This window comes from Oryctolagus cuniculus, chromosome 1, assembly GCF_964237555.1.
Source record: "Oryctolagus cuniculus chromosome 1, mOryCun1.1, whole genome shotgun sequence".
In the NCBI taxonomy this organism is placed as follows: Eukaryota; Metazoa; Chordata; class Mammalia; order Lagomorpha; family Leporidae; genus Oryctolagus; species Oryctolagus cuniculus.
Window position 1 is genome coordinate 195799980 of NC_091432.1, and position 20305 is coordinate 195820284.

Below are 20305 nucleotides of genomic sequence, written 5' to 3' on the forward strand. Positions count from 1 at the left end.
TTGGTTCACCCTCCAATGGCTGCCGTGGCCAGCGCGCTGCGGCCGGCACACCGCACTGATCCGATGGCAGGAGCCAGGAGCCAGGTGCTTTTCCTGGTCTCCCATGGGGTGCAGGGCCCAAGCACTTGGGCCATCCTCCATTGCACTCCCTGGCCACAGCAGAGAGCTGGCCTGGAAGAGGGGCAACCGGGACAGAATCCGGCACCCCGACCGGGACTAGAACCCGGTGTGCCAGCGCCGCAGGCGGAGGATTAGCCTATTGAGCCGCGGCGCTGGCTCTCCAAATTTCTATGAGGTTAGAATCAGTAACCTCAGTCAGTGTGTAACCATGACACTGTGTTAACTAAGTATTCCTCCTGGGGCTGCTGTTGTGGCACAGCAGGTGAAGCCACCACTTGTGACACCTGCATCACGTACCGAGTGCCAGTTTGAGTCCTGGCTACTCCGCTTCCAGTCCAGCTCCTGTGAATGCTTCCACAAAGGCAAGTGGAAGATGGCCCAGTTCTTGTGTCCACGCCTTCCACATGGGAGACCAGGATAGAGTTTGTGGCTCCTGGCTTCAAGTCCAGCCCTGGCTGTTGTGGCCATTTGAGGACTGAACAGCAGATGGAAGATCTTTCTCTGTCTTTCCCTTTCTGTCACCCTGCCTTTCAAATAAATCTTAAAAATTAGTATTCCTCCTTCTTCCAAAGTGAAAACTTTCATCTATCTATATATATTTTTTATTCCCATCTATATAAATATATAGAAATATCTCAATTTTTTCTTCATATATTTGCTTCTATAAATATATGTATTATGTATTTATATGTGTGTATATATTTTTTTCTTTTATAGCAAGGATTTAAAGGATTCCAGGTTGCTCCAGACCATCATAATGACCATAAGACGTTTATCTATAATGATAGTGAATTCACCCTTTCTCATGGATCTGTGGTAATTGCTGCCATTACTAGCTGCACAAACACCAGTAATCCATCTGTGATGTTAGGAGCAGGTAAGTGCACTTGAGTCTATCCCCATGGTTCTGTGGATGAGCAGGGGAAATCTCAAGACGTGACCCTGGGACTTAGTGCAAGATGTGGTTCCTTGAGCCTTGTCTTTTCTAGATGTAGCAGTTTATTGGCCTAGAAATATCTAATGAAAAGCAGTGTACAAGGCCGGCACCGCGGCTCACTAGGCTAATCCTCCGCCTAGCGGCGCCGGCACACCGGGTTCTAGTCCCGGTCGGGGTGCCGGATTCTGTCCCGGTTGCCCCTCTTCCAGGCCAGCCCTCTGCTGTGGCCAGGGAGTGCAGTGGAGGATGGCCCAGGTGCTTGGGCCCTGCACCCCATGGGAGACCAGGATAAGCACCTGGCTCCTGGCTCCTGCCATCGGATCAGCGCGGTGCGCCGGCCGCAGCGCGCCAGCCGCGGCGGCCATTGGAGGGTGAACCAACGGCAAAAAGGAAGACCTTTCTCTCTGTCTCTCTCTCTCACTGTCCACTCTGCCTGTCAAAAAAAAAAAAAAAAAAAGAAAAAGAAAAGCAGTGTACAAAACAAAGTATTTAAAACACAATACATAATACAATAGCGGGCTTTCTGTTTAGAGTGAACACAGAAAATAGAGAACAGCAGAAGAAGCGGAGTTTCTTGGAAAACCTAGAATCTTGTTTCAGACTTTGGGGAAAAAAAAAAAAAGTTGTCATGTCATAGACTTTGTCCTCCGAAACCCCCTCAGCAGCAGAATTTAGTACTGTCTCGGTGCTTGGCAAGTGCATCTGGATCACAGGGTGCTGAGGGTGCTGTGTGCACCTGACCTGCTACACCATTCTGCCGAGTAGTTAATATTTACAGGCAGGGTTTCACTAATATAAGATCTCCTTTGTTTCCAAATTTCTAATCATCCCCAAGTGTTTCCCTTGTGTCCACAGACCAGACAGCATCAAAAAGTCTTTATGGGCATAAGAAAAAAAGCTTCTTTGTGCAAGAGTTCATCTGTTGCCAGCTAAATCTTCCTTGTCTGGAGCAAATCATTTTTCTAAGATAATTTGCTTGTTGCCACATGGATGCAAGAGCCCAAGGACTTGGGCCATCTTCTGCTGCTTTCCCAGGCACCTTAGCAGGGAGCTGGGACTCAAACTGTTGCCCATAGGGATGCTGGTACTGCAGGCGACAGCTTTACCCGCTATACCTCCGCGCTTGCCCCAGATGACATATTTTCTTTATGTGCCTCCTAAAGTGGAGAGTCCTTGGGATTATATGATTATCTGAATATAAAAATAGTAGGGAATAGAGACATTAAATGATGTATTTGATTTCAACTTTGAAAAATTGTGGATCATTCAACTTGTAAGTAAAAATATGAATAATCTTAGATAATGTTACCTCAAAATGCCATCAAAAAAATGCCGTTAGACCCCCACTCCACTCCTCACTTTTTCCCTGCTTCTGTGATAACTTCAGAGCACTGAGTTGCAGTAACAGTCTCTGTACATGCCTAAAGTCCAGAGGCCCAGGAGCCCTTGATTCTCCACTTCAAGAAATGCCTGCGGTCTACAGTCTTACACGTGACCTGGCTGTGTTTCTCACCAGCCAGTGTACAGGTGATACTTTCAGAAAGGAACTCTCCAATTATGCTTTTCATCCAAATAAAACTTAATTAGAATGATCACTCCCTCCAAAAATATGAAGCACTCATTTTGTAATGTGTTCCTAAATGATTTAAACAAGGATAAGCCCTTCTCTTCATTTCCCTGACTTACTTTGAGTTTATTGCATGTTTGTGAATGGCACTAAACTAGTAAGCTTTTAATTTCTATTAGGCAGCTAAAGTGGCACAGGGTGGCAACATGAAGGTGGCTTTGTCAGGCGGTGGCGAGAAATGCAGACAGTAAGCATGAGGGTCTTCCTTGAAGTGTCCCTGGCACCTAGATTAGATGACCCTCTAAACTAGACGTGTGCTTACCATTTCCCAGGACTGTTAGCGAAGAAAGCCGTGGATGCTGGCTTGAACGTGAAGCCCTACGTGAAGACCAGCCTGTCCCCTGGAAGTGGTGTGGTCACCTACTACCTGCGAGAGAGTGGAGTCATGCCTTACTTGTCTCAGCTGGGGTGAGGGAGAGTTTGCTTTAGCCTTACACTTTTGTTGTTGTTTTATTCCTTATGGGTCTTGCTCTGCCACTTTGTAACAGATGGGAGCTTATTTGGTGGTATTTAATTGCCTAGTCTTTTATCAGATTGTAGGCAGACCAAACTCTTACATTCCAGCTGAGTGTGACCCTCCTGTACAGTTGTGCTGGTGTTCATCATACAAGGACAGTCTGAATTGGGCCTGTGCTCTGCTTGCTAAATCTACTCAGATGTGGTGTGGGACCCTCCTGGAGGAGACGACACCTTTTCAGTTGCGCTGAGTGTTCTGTGAACCAGCAGAGGCTCTGCAACTGAGGGGCTGCCTTTGCCATTTACCATGGTTAAAACCATTCAGATTGCTTGAGGCAAACTTGGTATTTGTTGCCACATACAGTTTGCCACCTTCCATATGATTCCACATTGGGATGACATGTATTTTTTTTTAAAGAATTATTTATTTGAAAGAGAGAAGGAGATACACACACACACAGAGAGATTGTCCATCCACTGGTTCACTCCCCAAATGGCCTCAACAGGTGGAGCTGGGCTAGTCTGAAGCCAGGAGCTTCTCCAGGGTCTCCCACATGGGTTCAGGGGCCCAAGTGCTTGGGCCAACTTCTGCTGCTTTCCCAGGCCATAGCAGGGAGCTGGGACTCAAACTGTTGCCCATCCGGGATGCCAGCACTTTAGGTGACAGCTTTACCCACTATACCGCAGCACTGGCCCTAGATGACATATTTTCTTTATGTGCCTTCTAAAGTGGAGAGTTCTTGGGATTATATGATTATCTAAATATAAAAATAGTAGGGAATAGAGACATTAAATGATGTATTTGATTTCAACTTTGAAAAATTGTGGATCATTCAACTTGTAAGTAAAAATATGAATAATCTTAGATAATGTTACATTCAAATGCCATCAAGAATGAAAACTTTATAGAAATGGCACTCTACAAAGCTTACTTCCTGCACCACTATCTCTTTTTGTCCTGTGGTCTCCAGGAATTGTTACCCACAGACAGCTCACTGAAAGTCACTGTCGAATATTTCTCTTTTGGCCCCTAGGTTTGATGTGGTGGGCTATGGCTGCATGACCTGCATTGGCAACAGTGGACCCTTACCTGAGCCTGTGGTAGAAGCCATCACACAGGTGATTACAGTCTGTAGGCCATCAGAACTATCATTTCTTTTCATTGTGGTGCAAGACCAAAGTGCTTCCAGTTTCAAGAAAGTCTGTGGAAGCAGGGCTGTGCTTAAAGAATGTGGTCTTTGAAGTTGATCTAAAATGGTTAGCTATATAACCTTGGGCAAGTTAATTAACCTGTTTGTGCCTCACTTTCCACAGCTTTTATTTTAAAGATTTATTTTATTTATTTGAAAGAGTTACACAGAGAGAGAAGGAGAGGCAGATAAAGAGAGAGAGGCTTCCATCCACTAGTTCACCCCAGTTGGCCGCAATGGCTGGAGCTGTACTGATCCAAAGCCAGGAGCTTTTTGCCTGTCTCCCATGTGGGTGCAGGGGCCCAAGGACTTGGGCCATTTTCCACTGCTTCCCGGGCTATAGCAGAGAGTTGGTTTGGAAGTGGAGCAGCCGGGACACGAACCAGCGCCCATATGGGATGCTGGCACTGCAGGCAGCGGCTTTACCCACTAAGCCCCAGCACCGGCCTCTTTCCACAGCTTTAAATTGGAGACACTAAAAGTGGGGAAAAAAATAAGTTGGAGATACTAATAGATTTATTGTATGCAGTTGTGAGAATTAAGACAATGATGTGCATAAAACAGTACAGTGCCAGGTGCACATGGCAAGTGCTCACTGCTTACTGGTTTTGACTACAAAGGGCCACAGTTATTTGGTCATTTGAAAGTTAGTTCAAAGTCAGGTCTTCATACAAATAAATCTAAATTGCATTGCCTTGATTTTTTTTTGTCCTAAAACTTCTGTAAGTTTTAAAAATATTATTTTGCTTGCTTTGCTTTTCATTAATCGTAAGATCTGTGTGAATTCTGGTTGCTTTTTTAACTGTCAATTTTTAGTCTTTCCCACCTGTTTGTAGGCCCCAGGTAACAGTAACCAGGATGTTGCCTTCTAAACTACCTGATGTTTTCTCATGGCCAGAAATGACTGACCATGACCCTACTACCTTTGTCATAGGGTGTCTCCCACAGAGTCTCTCGTGTGCTCTTCTTCCTTCCTTCCCTTACAGTAGGGAAGGGCCAGACGAAAGGGCAGCTAAAGAGTTACATCCAAACGATTGCAGATGGGCTAAGATAAGCCTAGGCAATCTTTTTTTTTAGTAATTTATGTATATATTTTGTAATTTATTTATTAGACAGGTAGAGTGACAGAGAGAAAGGTCTTCCTTCCATTGGTTCACCCCCAAAATGACCGCTACGGCCAGAGCTACGCTGGAAGCTATGCTTCCTCATGGTCTCCCATGCGGGTGCAGGGCCCAAGCACTTGGGCCATCCTCTGCTGCCCTCCTGGGCCACAGCAAAGAGCTGGACTGGAAGAGGAGCAACTGGGACTAGAACGCCGTGTCCATATGGGATGCCAGCACCACAGGCGGAGGATTAGCCAAGTGAGCCACGGCACTGGCCCCATAATTTATGCTTTAAGGAATAAAAATTTCATATGTACAACTTTAGGAATGTAGTTACTCTTCCCACCATACACACTCTCCCACCACAGTCCTACACCCCTCCTCCTCCCTCTCCCTTTCCCAGTTGTATTCTCCATTAAGATTCATTTTCAGTTAACTTTGTACAAAGACCAACTCTGTACTAAGTAAAGATTTCAGCAATTTGCACGCATGCACACACAAACTGAGAACTAGTTTTACAGTTAACTCTCAAAATACAACTCAGTGAGGACAGAGGTCCTGCATGGGGAATTAGTACACAGTGACTCCTGTTGTTAATTTAACAATTAACACTCTTATGTATAATGTCAGTGACCACCCACGGCTCTTAACATGAGCTGCCTAGGCTATGGAAACCTTTTGAGTCCACAAACTCTGTTAGTGTTTGGGCAAGGCTATAAGCAAAGTGTAACTTCTCTCCTCCCTTTAGAAAAATGTACATCCTTTTATGGCCACTTCTTTCTGCTGGGGTCTCACTCCCAGAGATCCTTCATGTAGAACATTTTTTTGCCACAGTGTCTTGGCTTTCCTTTAGGCAATCTCCTTGTGACCCGTATTTTCTCTTGCCTTATGCAGGGAGACCTTGTAGCTGTCGGAGTACTCTCTGGGAACAGAAATTTTGAAGGTCGAGTTCATCCCAACACCCGGGCCAACTATTTGGCCTCTCCTCCCTTAGTAATAGCATATGCAATTGCTGGGACCATCAGGATCGACTTCGAGAAAGAGCCATTGGGTAAGATTCTGTGTGACTACAATTTTTTTTCAGGTGAACCTGAAAATAATACCAAAAGAAAGTTATTGCTTTCCTTGAATAAAAACTGAAATATAGAACCTCCAGAAATAAAGTGGAGAGGAGACTCTATTTCCCAATACACAGCCAAGATATGACTCTAGGAGATAAATAAGAGTCTGCTTGAGGGTGAGGAGTGACAGGAGAGGAAGAAATGCCCTAAGTGAGAGATCCTGCTCATCTAGCTTCAGTAGTCCCCCCTGTCCCCGGTCCCGTCATGGCCTAACAGAAGGCACTGTTTCATACATGCTCAGTAGGAGCCGCTGCCATTACTTCTGTGCCTCAGAAATCGGGAGAGATGCTGCTTTGTCTTCCTTCCTCTCCCCTCCTTGCCTGCTGCACTTCCTCAGTCCATTCGAGCAGATTAGGATGAAAAGTGTGCCCCTAAAATTGATTGATAGGAACTCATAACCTTGGAGGTACAGTTGATCCTCGTTATTTATGGATTCTGTATTTGCAAATTTACCTGTCCATGAAAAGCCCCAAATCAGTGCTTATGGGGCTTTAGTGGTTGCTCACAGACATGCACAGAGTTACGAAAACTTGGTCACTCACTGCACGTGGTGCTGTGCTGAGGTCAAACGGGGTGATGCTCACCCTGCTTGTTTAACTCTCAGGCTGTGGTCTGTTTGCTATCATGTTTTTTGCATTTTTGTGTTCTGTGTGGGGATTTTGCTGTTTGACATGGCTCCAGTTCTGGTGCTAAAGTGCTGTCTCATGTTCTTCAGTGTAACACTGGGGGTGCCCTGAGCTCAGACAGACTTTGTTCAGGCTTGAGCTAAAGTGCTAGTGGCTAACGAGTCAGCAGCACACAGGTGTGCCTTGTATCCTTGGGGCATAAGTGCCAAGAATCCCCCTCAGAGAGAAAAGCTGTACAAACTTAAGTGACTTTTATAAAATGATGTTGTATCTGCATATGACCTTTGCAGTCCTTGTCTACTTCTTATTTTTTAATTGTTATTTGTTCGAGAAGCAGAGAGACAGCATGCCAAATAGTCCCCCATTTGCTGGTTCAATTCCCAGATGCCCACAACAGCCAGGACTGGATTGGGCTAAAGCTGGTAGCCACGAACTTAATCCAGATCTCCTACATGGGTGGCAGGAACCCAGTGATTATCAAGTCCAAGCACTCCAATAATGTGTGGGCATCTTAACTGGTGTATTAACTGCTAGGCCTCCTGAACATCTCTGGTCTTTTCGAAAGAGTTCCTGTGATACATAATGTACCACATGTGTAGTTGCCAGTATTTATGTAATAATCACAAGGAGAAAAAAGTCTGTACATGTTCAGTACAGACAGCATGTTTTTTAGCGAACGTTTCCAATTCACACTTGGTTGAATCCATGGATGTGGAACCCACAGATACGGAAGACATCCGTATTTAAATAAGATGTCTTTAGACAGAAGCAGATATAAAACAAGGTTATGTATGCATCCATTGCCAAAAATATGACTGGAAGCTTACAAGCACCTACCCCTGCATTTCCCGCAGGAGAGTTCGCACAGGTTATAGAACATAACTACCAAGAATGAGACTCCATCTTGTGTGATAATGAAGCTGGAAGTCTTTTTCATTAATAAACGTTTTCCCCAGGGACGAATGCAAAGGGGCAGCAGGTGTTTCTGAGAGATATCTGGCCAACTCGAGAGGAGATCCAGGCAGTGGAGCGGCAGTACGTCATCCCTGGGATGTTCACGGAGGTCTACCAGAAAATAGAGGTGAGGTCCCCGCTGCCCGGCCCAGGATCTGAGAGAAAGCCTCCCCTCTGTCTGCCCTACCTGCAGACCTGGAGGCCGTTAGGAGTGTGAACTGGAGAAAGGAACGTTTATTTCTGCAGATAACAAGAACAGGGAAACCCCACACTCCCCAGTGTCCCAGATTTGGACAAGGGTGACAGCCTCAGAAGGAAAGGGCTCAAGTTCTGCCCGCCACAGTTCTGCCCCTTTCTCAGACACCTTGGAGGGTGCAAGTCAGCTGTGTTGAGGACCCTTAAGGATTATTATACCTCGGAGGGATAGAATCAGTTGGTTGAATGCACTGTTTGGATGCCTTAAAAAAAAAAAGCCATTCAGTAGGCAATACAGAACAGCCAAAACCAGTATGTGTGTGTGTGCATGTGTGCGCTCATTTTACAAATAGAAGAAAATGGCTGGGGCACTTGGATGTTATTCCTTTTCCTGCTCTCTGCGTTAAGATGCCCAAGGGCTTCTCCCCAGGGCTGGTGGTTTTAAAGGAGGGAAGAGAGGTAAATATGTGTGGTGTTCATGCACTACACCCTCCCATGGTGCATGTTGGGAAAAGGGAGCTTGGCAGGCTTTGAGTTGCATACCTTCTCCAGAAGCTGAAGGTAATGGACCTCTGGAGTGAATTCAAGCCACCTGCATAGAAGCTGTCCTTTGCAGTATCCAGTGTCTATGTGACCTGGAGGTCCACTTCCCAAACTACTCAAAGTAAATAATTTCCCCTTGGATTATTATTAGTTCATAAGTTTATTATTATAAGTACACATACTCTGTCTATTGCTATGCAACACATTACCCTGAAGATTAGTCAGTTAACAGTTTCTTTGGGTCAGGAATCCAGGTCCAGCCTCACTGGGTACCTCTGCCCTCAGCAGGCTCCCATCAAGCCGCCATCTGGGCCTGAAACCAGAGGAGGAGCCCCTCAGGCCCACACCTGCCATTGTTGGGCTAAGTAAGCTGCTCAGTCCCTTGCTGGCTAATAGCTGGAGTCCTCCCTGTGCTGCCTGGGTCCCCTCTCAGCTCACAGCCTGGTGGCTGGCTTCCTTCAGAAAAGCCAGCTGGAAGGCAGGGGCACTTGATGGTCCTGTCCACTCTCTGTGGTCTCCTGAGGGTGTGCATCCATAGGAGGGGATCATGGCTGCCCTCCCTGCGGCTGCCCAAATAGAGTATTTGCATTTTTAAATTAGGATATCCTGGTAAAAAGAGCCCTTTTATTTGACTACTTAGAATAAAAACTGTTTTTATCATACCATTTAGCTTGAAAGTTTTGTGTTTGCATATTTAAATTTTCCTTGGAATGGAAAGTGATTACATTTGCCTTTCTTTGCCTTTTTTTTTTTTTTTTAAAGACTGTGAATGCAAGCTGGAATGCCTTAGCAGCCCCATCAGATAAGCTGTATCTCTGGAATCCCAAATCCACATACATTAAGTCACCACCATTCTTTGAAAACCTGGTATGTCTTTTTACTTCTTGACAAAAGGAGTTCCTCCAAGGGTTTCATTCCTCCTCAAATCTACTTTGTTACTCCATACACTTTGACTACCTATTTCATTAAAACCTTTGTCCTGGGGAAGTTTTGGGGAAGCTGGGCTATTTGGGTGTAATGAGCATACATTTTCTGGTCACAGATTCTATGTGGTTGTGCAATCGGAGAAGACCCCCTAAAATTTACACTGGAATGTGGCCCCTTAAAGTTCCCTAGAAATGCTATCCAGAGTGCCACATGTACTGCCGGATTTGGGGTGCCATACAATTTCACCATGGGCTTATTACTAAATCCCCAATATTAATAAACCCAAGAGGGTCTTGCCTAATATTTAGAGAAGAATTCTAAACACCAGCACAGATAAACGAGGTAGCATGTTACATTTTAAGCTTTTATTTAGTGAGAAAGATGCATAGGAGAGTGAGAGCTTTATTTAGGAGAGATAAATAGGGGTTCATACCAAGCACCAGGAACCAGCCACGTGGAAGAGCATCTAGGCCTGTATCTGGGCCAGGAAGCCTAGAGCACGTGGCCAGAAGGCCATGCGCCCTGGAGGCACAGAGCTACAGCAAGCCCCCTCCTGACTTGAGGTGGTTAAGAGTGGTTAATTAACCTGATTGCTGGTGGGCACCCAGGTGTGGCCAGGTAGGGGAATGAGGCCACACAGGGGCATGGCAAAGGCAGCAGGTAGGGGCATGAGGTCACACAGGGGAGTGGTGAAGGCGTGGTCTTCCAGTTCACAAATCTAATCAATTTTAACCTGTGTGCCTGCCTACTTCATTGTGGTTGAGGTCCATGGGCCACTACTGTTGAGAATCCCCTGGTGACTGGGTGGGGAAAACCTGGGTAGATGCTGACTTGTATTCTTTGCTAGACTTTGGACCTGCAGCCCCCTAAATCTATAGTGGATGCCTATGTGCTGTTAAATTTGGGAGATTCAGTAACGACGGACCACATCTCTCCAGCTGGAAATATTGCAAGAAATAGCCCTGCTGCTCGCTACTTAACCAACAGAGGGTAAGTAGAAGTAGTATGAGTGAGACAGGAAAGACTAAAGGCAAAAATGGAGTGAGTGAAGCCAGTATTTCACATTTCGGGTGCTGTCTTTGGAATCAGACTACTTTACTGCATAACAAAGCTAATTTAAATATTCTTTTTACAATTCCTCCAGACATGTCTATCCAGTTTTGAAAAACTCCAAGTGATCCCAGGGGAATATAGATTTCCATCTTTCTCCAGCCCACTTCTCACTCTGCCCTCAGTTGTAGCTCTGGGAACAGCTGTTCTGCCTTGGAAAACAGTGCTTAGTAGATTGAGAAAAATGGTTAAGTTGGTGCAATATTATTTTCTTGGTATAAGCTTGTTTCATCTTTGCCCTAACATTAGCTTCTCTCCTTGCGATCTTAGGCTAACTCCACGAGAATTCAACTCCTATGGCTCCCGCCGGGGGAATGATGCCATCATGGCACGGGGGACGTTCGCCAACATTCGCTTGTTAAACAGATTTTTGAACAAGCAGGCACCACAGACTATACATCTGCCTTCTGGAGAAACCGTGAGTATTGCCTCTTCAGCTTCCTTCAGAAAGCAGCCCTTGCTGGGCCTTGGAGGCTGGGTTTACACCGCGACTTTGCTGTTGGCTTCCTTTCTTCTCAGTCCCATCCGACCTCTGGCTTCCTGGGGTCCCTCTTGCAGGTGCCCCCAGTGAGGGGCTTATTATCACCGTCAAGAGTAAAACCTCTCCTTGCTTAGAGATTCTGCACCATGGTTTAACTAAGTCATTACTTTTGAGCTGATCCTAAAAAGTCTTTGTTATTTGAAAGGGAAACTCCACACTAAAACAGTGTCTGTTGATCAAGAAGGCTGTTGCATTATTTTATTAGCATTTAATTTGCTACATCCACTAGGAAAAGAAGAGATATTTAGCCTACTAGGGGCCTGCTTGAGTTCTGAAGAAGCCACTTGGAGTTGGTCTATTGCTGCTGGCACTTTTCCCAGGTGAAAGGTGGTAAGAGGTGGGGAAAGTCTGCAGGTCTGGGTTCAAGTCCCAGCTCCACCTCATAGCTCAGCCAGTTACTTCGCTCTCAGAGGTTCTTGTCACTTGCTGGTAAAGTAGGAATAATACCAACCCCACAGGGCTCTGAGACTCAAAATGAAGTGGAGTGACATGTAAGCCTCCCATAATGTGTCCCCCAGTGTGGGAGGTCCTCAGATTCACTTCCCTTCCCAAGGACACTGAAAACTAACCCCTTGCGGGGTAACTCTGCCAACTTTCACTAACATTCCAGGTACTGTCCTAAACTCGTTGCATATATTGACTAAAGTTTAATTTTCAGTGAGGCGGGCACCATAATTGTCTGTCTTAACTTGAGAACCTGAAGTATAAAGAGGTCCTGTAACTCCCTAAGGTCACACAGTGGGAAAGTAGAAATTAAAACACAAGGAGTCCAGTCTGAAGTCAGTGGTCTTCACTCCCACACTTACTGCCTCATCCACAACCAATGAACTGGTTATGTTTTTGTAAAGCAGACTCTTTATAGATGATTGATAATCAGCAGGGCCTCATCCAATAGATACTTGTTCAGTGAATATCAGGGATAATAAAATATTCCATGAAAAATATAGGTATTGAATGATGGAAGTGTGGGTGGGAGGCCCAGATGACGGCTCAAGTAGTTGGCTCACTGCCACCCACGTGGGAGATGCAGATTGCATTCCCATTTCCTGGCTTCAACTTGGCCCTGCTGCAGGCATTCAGGGAGTAACCCAGCAAGTAGAAGACCTCTATCTCTTTGTCTCTCTCTCTCTGTCTCTGTCTCTGTCTCTACTTTTCAAATAAATACATTTTTAAATTACTTAATCCTTTCTTCTCCTTTATTGATTTGTGCTTCATCCATGTTTCTACTGTCTCTACTCTTGACCTGAATGTAGAAGGATGACTAATAAAAGTTTGCATTTCACATCGTTTCGAAACACATGACCTTTGTGTTTTGCTTCTCTGCCCAACTAACTACATGGAATCTCTCATAGTGATTTAACACGGGTGTGGGTAGGGCAGCTTTTGTTGTTGTTGTTTTGTTTTAGTTTTAAAATGGTGTGGTCAAAGGAAGAGAAAAAAACCTGATCTAGTTTCCCTTCCTCCCTGACATGTAGGATTTGAATGCTTTTCTAAAACTGCCTTAAAGTTACGGCATTTCAGTTACACACACACACACACACTTCAGTTTGATGAAAGAAATAGATCACAGTAACTGGAGCTTTTTAGCCCAGACAGCCGATTCGTTGACTTTTCTGTTGACTTTGCGTTGACTTGGCTGTCTGCAGGCTCAGCAGGGCTCCTGACCCGGAGTCCACACTGCTCCCCTTGCATCTCTGACACCTTCCTTTTCTCTTTCTCAGCTTGATGTGTTTGATGCAGCTGAGCGGTACCAGCAGGAAGGCCATCCCCTGATCGTCCTTGCTGGCAAGGAGTATGGCTCAGGCAGCTCCCGAGACTGGGCAGCCAAGGGCCCTTTCCTGCTGGTGAGTATGAAGCGGAGACATCCCAGAGGGCAGCTGCCCGTCTGAACTGGAAGGGGAGCTGGGAAGGTGCCCAGGCCTGAAGTCTGACACTTCACCCTCCAAGAAGATGTTGTCTAAGAGCAAGCTCTGAAAAGCTTGTAGTGCTTGTTCATCCCTGCTGCTTGGAGGATTGGATTCCTTTTGCTTAGTGAAGAGTAATAATAGAAAGTTAAAGTGGTTCCCTGAGATCAGACATTCATATCTTAGCAACCAGGACTTCTGTGGTTTCCATAGGTCTGTTTTAGGGGGAGGGTCTATGAGATCTCTGAAATTCCATCCAGAAGTCTCTATGCACAGGGAGAAGTTTCATGGTTTTTAGGTGAACCTAAAGAATAATCCGGAGCTACTGAACTGTCAGGTTCACAGAAGGGAGAAAGGAAGGGGCTTGGGCTTTTTCAAGAGTTACTTTGGTGAGAAAAGGCTACAGGTGTCTTGGATAAACGGTGTATAGATTTTATGTAATTGCTTTTCACTGTCTGTGGAAACATTATAGATGCTCGGTGAGAAAGGGAAGCTCTCTCTGCATAGCCAGGTGGCTCTATTTAGAGCCTGTACCTGTGTCAGGGTTTGATTTTGCTTTGAAGGGACTGTGCAGGAAGCAGGAAGCTTTTACATCTTGAACATTTTTTTTTAATATTTATTCATTTGAAAGAGTTACAGAGAGGCAGGCGCAGAGAGAGAGAGAGATCATCTATCCAGTGGTTGACTCCCCAAATGGCTGCAATGGCTAGAGCTGGGCCAATCCAAAGCCAGGAGATTCTTCTAGGTCTCCCACGTGGGTGCAGGGGCCTAAGCACTTGGGCAGTCATCTTCCCCAGATGCATTAGCAGGAGCTGAATCAGAAATGGAGTAGCCAGGTCTTGAACCAGCGCTCATATGGGATGCTGGCTCTGCAGGCCATGGCTTCACCTGCCAAGCCACAGCACTGTACCTGCCACCCCCACCTCCCATCTTGAGCATTTGCTTGCCCTGAGAGCAGGGAAGAATTCTGCCCGACTTTAATCCTCAGGATGGGGTAAAAATGGTTTAGCTGATGTCAATTTAAATCATCGATGGCTTAAACAATTTAATGTGCTTAGGAAACACCGAGTTGATATCCACAAGTACAATAAAATTGTGGCTGGCTGGCTGGCAGGCAGGCCCTCCTCCAGACACCCAGACTCTGACTATGTCTTTAAACATCACACCTTTTTTTTCTTTATCAGTTACTTTGCTCTAAGTGGGGAAGAAAAGAAAGTCTGTGATTAGTTGGTAATAGATCATAGACCTGTCTTTTCTGGAAATCGCTAAAGGGAACCAGAGAAATTTAAGAAAAACAGAATGAGGCTAGGAAGGGGTTTGAGGGATAGCAGAAATGAGACCTGGGCAGTGGGCAGTCGGGAGGGGAGCTCTAGCATCTGGCGCCAAAGGGTGACTTGAGTCAGACCAGTCTGCAGAACTGCTGTATGCTTTGGCTGTCCAGGCAGCCATATGTACTTCTGCTCCGTAGCTGCCCAGTCCAGCTTGGGCCACTCTGCAGTGCTGGTCTGCACTGTCATGGAGGGGAGAATGGGTGGCTGATTTCCACAGCCAGGGATGATGGAGATGTGTGTAGAAAGCATTCCTGTACATAATGTACATTCACACACATACATAAATTACCACACAATATAGGTTATCCCAGAGTCAGCATATGTGAAGATGTACATACATGGGTGCTTCGAAAAGTTCATGGAAAATGCATACTAAGAAAAAACTATGCATAACTTTTTTGAACCAAAACTGACTTTTTAATTTCATTTTCATGAACTTTTGGAAGTACCCTCATATGTACATCTCTACAAAATACTGTCTTGAACCTGCAGTGGCTCTCAAATTTGGAAAAACCTAGGGACTTTTAAAAAAAAAAAAAAAAAAAAGACCTGTGTTTGGATCTCAGTCCCAGACAGGTTTCATTGGTAAGGGAAAGGCCTAGGCATCACGATTTTCAACACTTCCACTGGTGACTGTTCTGTTATGCGGCAGAATTTGAGAACCACTGATGTGTAGTCCTGTTTCTCAAAACTTGTAAGCATCACTAGCCCCCTCCCACCACATACATGGTTCCTGTAAGAGATTGAAGTGCTGTGTGGAGAGCTGGGGCCCATAGTATCCCAGAACCTATATGTTTAAGTGCACACTCGCTATTGAGATCTTTTAGGATACCTTATTATAATTAATGTTAATAGTAAATGGGAAGTTCTAATTAACCCTGTTTTATTGGTAATTGTTATAGATTGCCAATTATAGATTACCAATAAAATGTACTTTCTAGAGGTTTAATATTAAAACCATTCAATACAGTTTGATCCTTGAAACAGGAACAAGCAGTACATAGTAGGTGATCATTTACTCTATCTGTAGTATGTTCTGAAAGTTGCCTTTTTTAGGAAAAAAAAAAGTTTGTTACCTATTTGATAGGAAGAAGGGTTCCCATTCACTGGCTCACTCTCCAAGTGCCCACAACAGTCTTTGGCTGGGGCCAGAGCTGGGAGCCAGGAACTCCATCTAGGCCTCTCATTTGAGTGGCAGGAACTCAATTAGTTGAGCCATCACAGCTGCCTCCCAGGGTCCGTATTAACAGGAAACTGGAACCAGGAACCAGAGGCTGCTGTTGAACCCAGGCTCTTCAGTTGTGGGTGTCTTAATCACTAGGCCAAATGCCCACCCTTGAAGGTTGCTTTTTTTGATTAAACCTTTTGTATCTGCTGATATACCTATAGTAATTGAAAAATTGAAAGATAATTTTCTTTACGTTGTTTTGTGATGTGAATTCCAAATGCCACTGACTGACTAAAGAGGACAGTAGTAACATCAGTGTCCCCGGGTTGGTGGAAATGGAATGAGAATTTATTTAAGTGCTCCTATCATGTCTGTAGGTTGCAGGCAGTCAGTTAAGACTAACTATTTGGTTGGGTGTTGTGGCACAGCAGGTTACGCTGCAGCCTGGGATGCCTGCATCCCATATGAGTGTTATGGATTATGTCCATCTCTGCTTCAGATCCAGCCCTTTGCTAATGTGTACCCTGGAAGGCAGCAAATGGTGGCTTGATTGCTTGGGCCCCTGCTAGCCTTGTGGGAGATCTAGGTGGCGTTCCTGGCTCTTGGCATTGACCTGACCTAGCCTGATTGTTGCAGAAATTTGGGGAGTGAAGCAGCACTTGGAAGATTTCTGTTTCTCTCTCTCTCTGTAACTCTGCCTTCCAAATAAAAATAAGACTATTGTATAACTTATAACTAGAGGATAACATATTATGGAAAAGATCGATGAGTACTGAAAAAGAACTTGGGTATGAGAATATTTGTGTCCTAGGAAGTCTTCTGTAAAGTTGCTGTGAATCTAAAGAGAAAGTTGGAACTGTGTCCGGGTTGTTACTCTCTGTATTTGTCAGGGAATCAAAGCTGTCCTGGCTGAGAGTTACGAGCGCATTCACCGCAGTAACCTGGTTGGAATGGGGGTGATCCCCCTTGAATACCTCCCTGGTGAGAACGCAGACTCCCTGGGACTCACAGGACGGGAACGATACACCATCATCATTCCAGAAAACCTCACACCACGGATGCATGTCCAGGTTAAGGTAAGCCAAGGCTTCTCTGTGCCAAGCCCCACTAAAAGAGATCCTTTGTAATCAGTTCTCTAGGAGGAACTTAGTAGACAGGGGGAAAAAAAATCATTCCATGGACAACATTAACCTTAGGAGTCCTCTTAGCACCTTTTCTATGTATACTTTTACAGCCTGGCGAGGATGACACTTGTTGAGTTATTATTTGTTTATTGTATGGTAAGTTCCTTGCTTGCCTCCCAGTATCCATCAGCCTGCTGTCTGCTTGTTCCTCCCAGTCTCACTCCATCCCCCAAAGAATAGTGATGGAAACTCAGAGTAGGACATTTTCATATCACCTAGAAAAAAAAAGTTACCAAAATGTAAAGAACAGATATATTCACCCATTCCCTGAGCTTTCACTCCGAGCCTCAGGCTTTTATTTCCCCGGGTGGGGGGGGGGGGGGGGGGCGTGTGTGAAAGGTTACATATCCCAGGGAGCAAGCAAGGTGCCTTACCAGCCAGGCTGAGGCCGGTGCTGAGGTCTGCATCAGGAGTGGGCAGCTGGGCCAGCTGTCTCAGACAGCTTTAAGGAAACTTCTGCTGACCTAAGATGCTTCTGTCCACAGGGAGGCCCCCCAAGAAGGTTTAGAAATACCAGCCCAGTGTCGCTAGAGACTGTTGGCTGAGAAGCTATTTCTGGCTCGCGGATGCTTCTCTTCTATCTCATTTGTTTGCTGCAATACTTCTCAAACGTGAATGCACAGAGGAGTCCCCAGGGTCCTAGCTGAAATGCAGATTCTTATTTACCTGGTCTGGGGTGTGGCCAGAGACCTCTCCAGTCCTCTGTGTTGCTGGCGTGTGGCCCACACCTGGAGTGGCAGGCTGCAGTGCAGGCTGCCTGGGGTCTCGCCTCCTCCCTCAGCCACTTCTCTCTCTTGTCATCACAGCTGGACACCGGGAAGACCTTCCAGGCCATCATACGGTTTGACACCGACGTGGAGCTCACTTATTTCCACAATGGCGGCATACTCAACTACATGATCCGCAAGATGGCCAAGTAGGCGCTCGGTTCTTAGGAAACCTGTACTTGGTGCTGCCCCAGGGAGAAGGCCCAGCCGCTAGCCAGCAGAGACCCTTCTGCAGGAGCTCTTCCCTGCCTCCACGGGGGGCTCCTGCCTCACAGACAGCGAGTGAGCACTGGGGTTTGGTGCCAATCCTGGAGGCACAAAACCAGAAGTTTCTACACTCTACTTTCCTCTGTCTTTTTCTAGAATTCCAAAGCTAGAACTGTGGGAATGTCAGTAGTGCCAGAAAGAAAAACGAGTTCCTTTTTAAAGTTACTGATCAGAGGGGGCTGATTTTTTTACTCTTAACTATTAATCTTGAGCTGAACACTAGCAGGTGTCGCCTACCCATTTTATCCCTGTTATCCTCTGCTCAAGGAAACCTTTCCCTGGAGGGCCATTTTCCCTTGTTATACCAGTGTTAACTGACATAGGTAGATGAGAACTTTTCAGACTTCAAATCAGTGATTATGATCCCTCCATTTCCTTCTGAATCAATGATCCAGATGCCTCGCAGATAAATCAGATGTTGCATTTTTTTTTTTGATTATGTACCTTTGATAAAAGAAAAATGAAGTTTTCTTTTACTGTCTTCAGAATCTTTTTCAGCGAGGAGACCTTTGGAAGTGTTTTGGAGGACAGACACAGATCATTAATAATTTGAATTAAGATTAAATCTATTTTCAAGGAAAACTTGTTGACTTTGGAATTGAGTTGTGCTCTGTGTGTGGTTTTATTTTGGGAATATTTGGAGCAGACCACATCACCCTTTTGCATGAATGAGCTTTGTGTTCTCCTGTTTTGACACCTACGGGAAGTGCTGGAGGGACAGTGTTGACCCAGGATCTTATTTGTGCTGTTTGGGAACTGACAAGAAGGACTAGTAGTAGCTCGGTAACTGCAGCAAGGATGCAAGTATGGTGAGCAGATGATGGCTTTTTAGTGCTCTGGAGTTTATCTGCTCTTTTCCATCACTGAAGTCATTTCAGGGCATGTCCTGGTCTGCTCAGACTGTCACAACAAAGTACCACAGGCTGAGTGGCTTTAACAGAAATTTATCTTACAGTTCTGCAGGCATGAAGTCCAAGGTCAGGATCTAAGTGCTTTGGTCTCTGGTAAGCTCTGTCTTCCTGGCTTCAGATGGCTGCCTTTGCACTATGTCCTCACGTGGCCTTTCCTGGGTACATGCACTGGGAGAGGGAGAGAGAGCGGGATCACTGGTGTCTGTTACAAGGTCAATAATTTCATCACATCAGGGGATGACCTCATTTAACACACTTTTTACCCCCGAGGTCTCATCTGTAAATACAGCCAATCGGGAAGGGGGAATGTCTGGACCTCAGCACAATAGTTTGGGGGTTCACAAACATTTAGTCCATAACAAGGCACCTTACCGTTTATAAATTCATCTTATAATTTTTTTAAATTTTTTCACATTCTGATGAGATAAGGTACACCATGATAGAAGGGCAAGTATTATTAGTTGCACTGTACATATCAGTTTAAATAATAAGTCAGATCTGGTAAGTAGAAGTGGCCAGAATTCAAAGCTGATTTTTGGAACTGAGATCTAGAGATTGTCCTTTCTAAAAATCGACACTTGGAATGTATGAAATTATCATGCCTTACCACTGGATAAAACCTGTCAACTCCTTCCCTTCTTGATTTTGCCTCTCTGAAAGCCAGCCTGCTGCCTGTCTTCCTGGGCTCTCGGGCTGTGGGCCTGATTTCCAGTACTCTAGGTGGGAGGGGTCCCAGGCTGCCTGAGAACACAGTCAGCCTGCTCCACTCGTGGTAGTTCTGTCTGAGCCTAAGCACAGCCCAGCCAGTACGCCTGTTAAGGATTAAAATTGAGTCAGTGTTTTGTGGGGTTTTTTTTTTTTTTTTTTTTTTTTTTTTTTTGCTTTGTATATGTTCAAAAATTTTAGTTGACAAAAGTTATATTTACTGCATATATGATGTTTTGAAATATGCATATACTGTGGAATTGGCTAAGTTAAATCAATTAACATGTATTACTTCATATACTTATTTTGTGGTAACAGTTAAAATTTACTCATAGTGATTTTCCAAGAATATATGGTTATCAACTGTAATTGCCAGGTTGTATAGTAGATCTCTTGAACTTGTTCCTCTAACAGATACCGTGTCACTTAACATCTCACGGATATGTTCCACCCCCTACCTGGTAACAACCATTCTGTTCTCTGCTTCTGTGAGTTCGAGTTTCTGGGATTCCACATTTCAGTAACACATGGTATTTGTCCTCTGTGCATGGCTCATTTCACTTAACACATTGTCCTCCAGGTTCATCCATATTTTCCCAAATGATGAGGTTTTCTTCT

General features: G+C 45.1%; 1 protein-coding gene across 3 annotated transcripts in view; it reads left to right on the top strand.

The window, feature by feature from the left end:
• ACO1 (aconitase 1) overlaps window positions 1-18653 on the top strand; it is a 60929-nt gene extending 42276 nt beyond the window's left edge. For 2 of the 3 annotated variants that reach the window (XM_008248341.4, XM_008253164.4), the window contains 11 exons: window positions 838-997; window positions 2957-3092; window positions 4175-4259; window positions 6328-6484; window positions 8137-8261; window positions 9635-9739; window positions 10647-10789; window positions 11180-11327; window positions 13172-13294; window positions 16744-16929; window positions 17844-18653. In XM_008248341.4, the coding sequence (XP_008246563.3) occupies window positions 838-997; window positions 2957-3092; window positions 4175-4259; window positions 6328-6484; window positions 8137-8261; window positions 9635-9739; window positions 10647-10789; window positions 11180-11327; window positions 13172-13294; window positions 16744-16929; window positions 17844-17957 (1482 nt within the window). In that variant the 3' untranslated portion in view covers window positions 17958-18653. 3 annotated transcript variants of the gene reach the window in all.
• Window positions 18654-20305: the final 1652 nt, after the last annotated feature.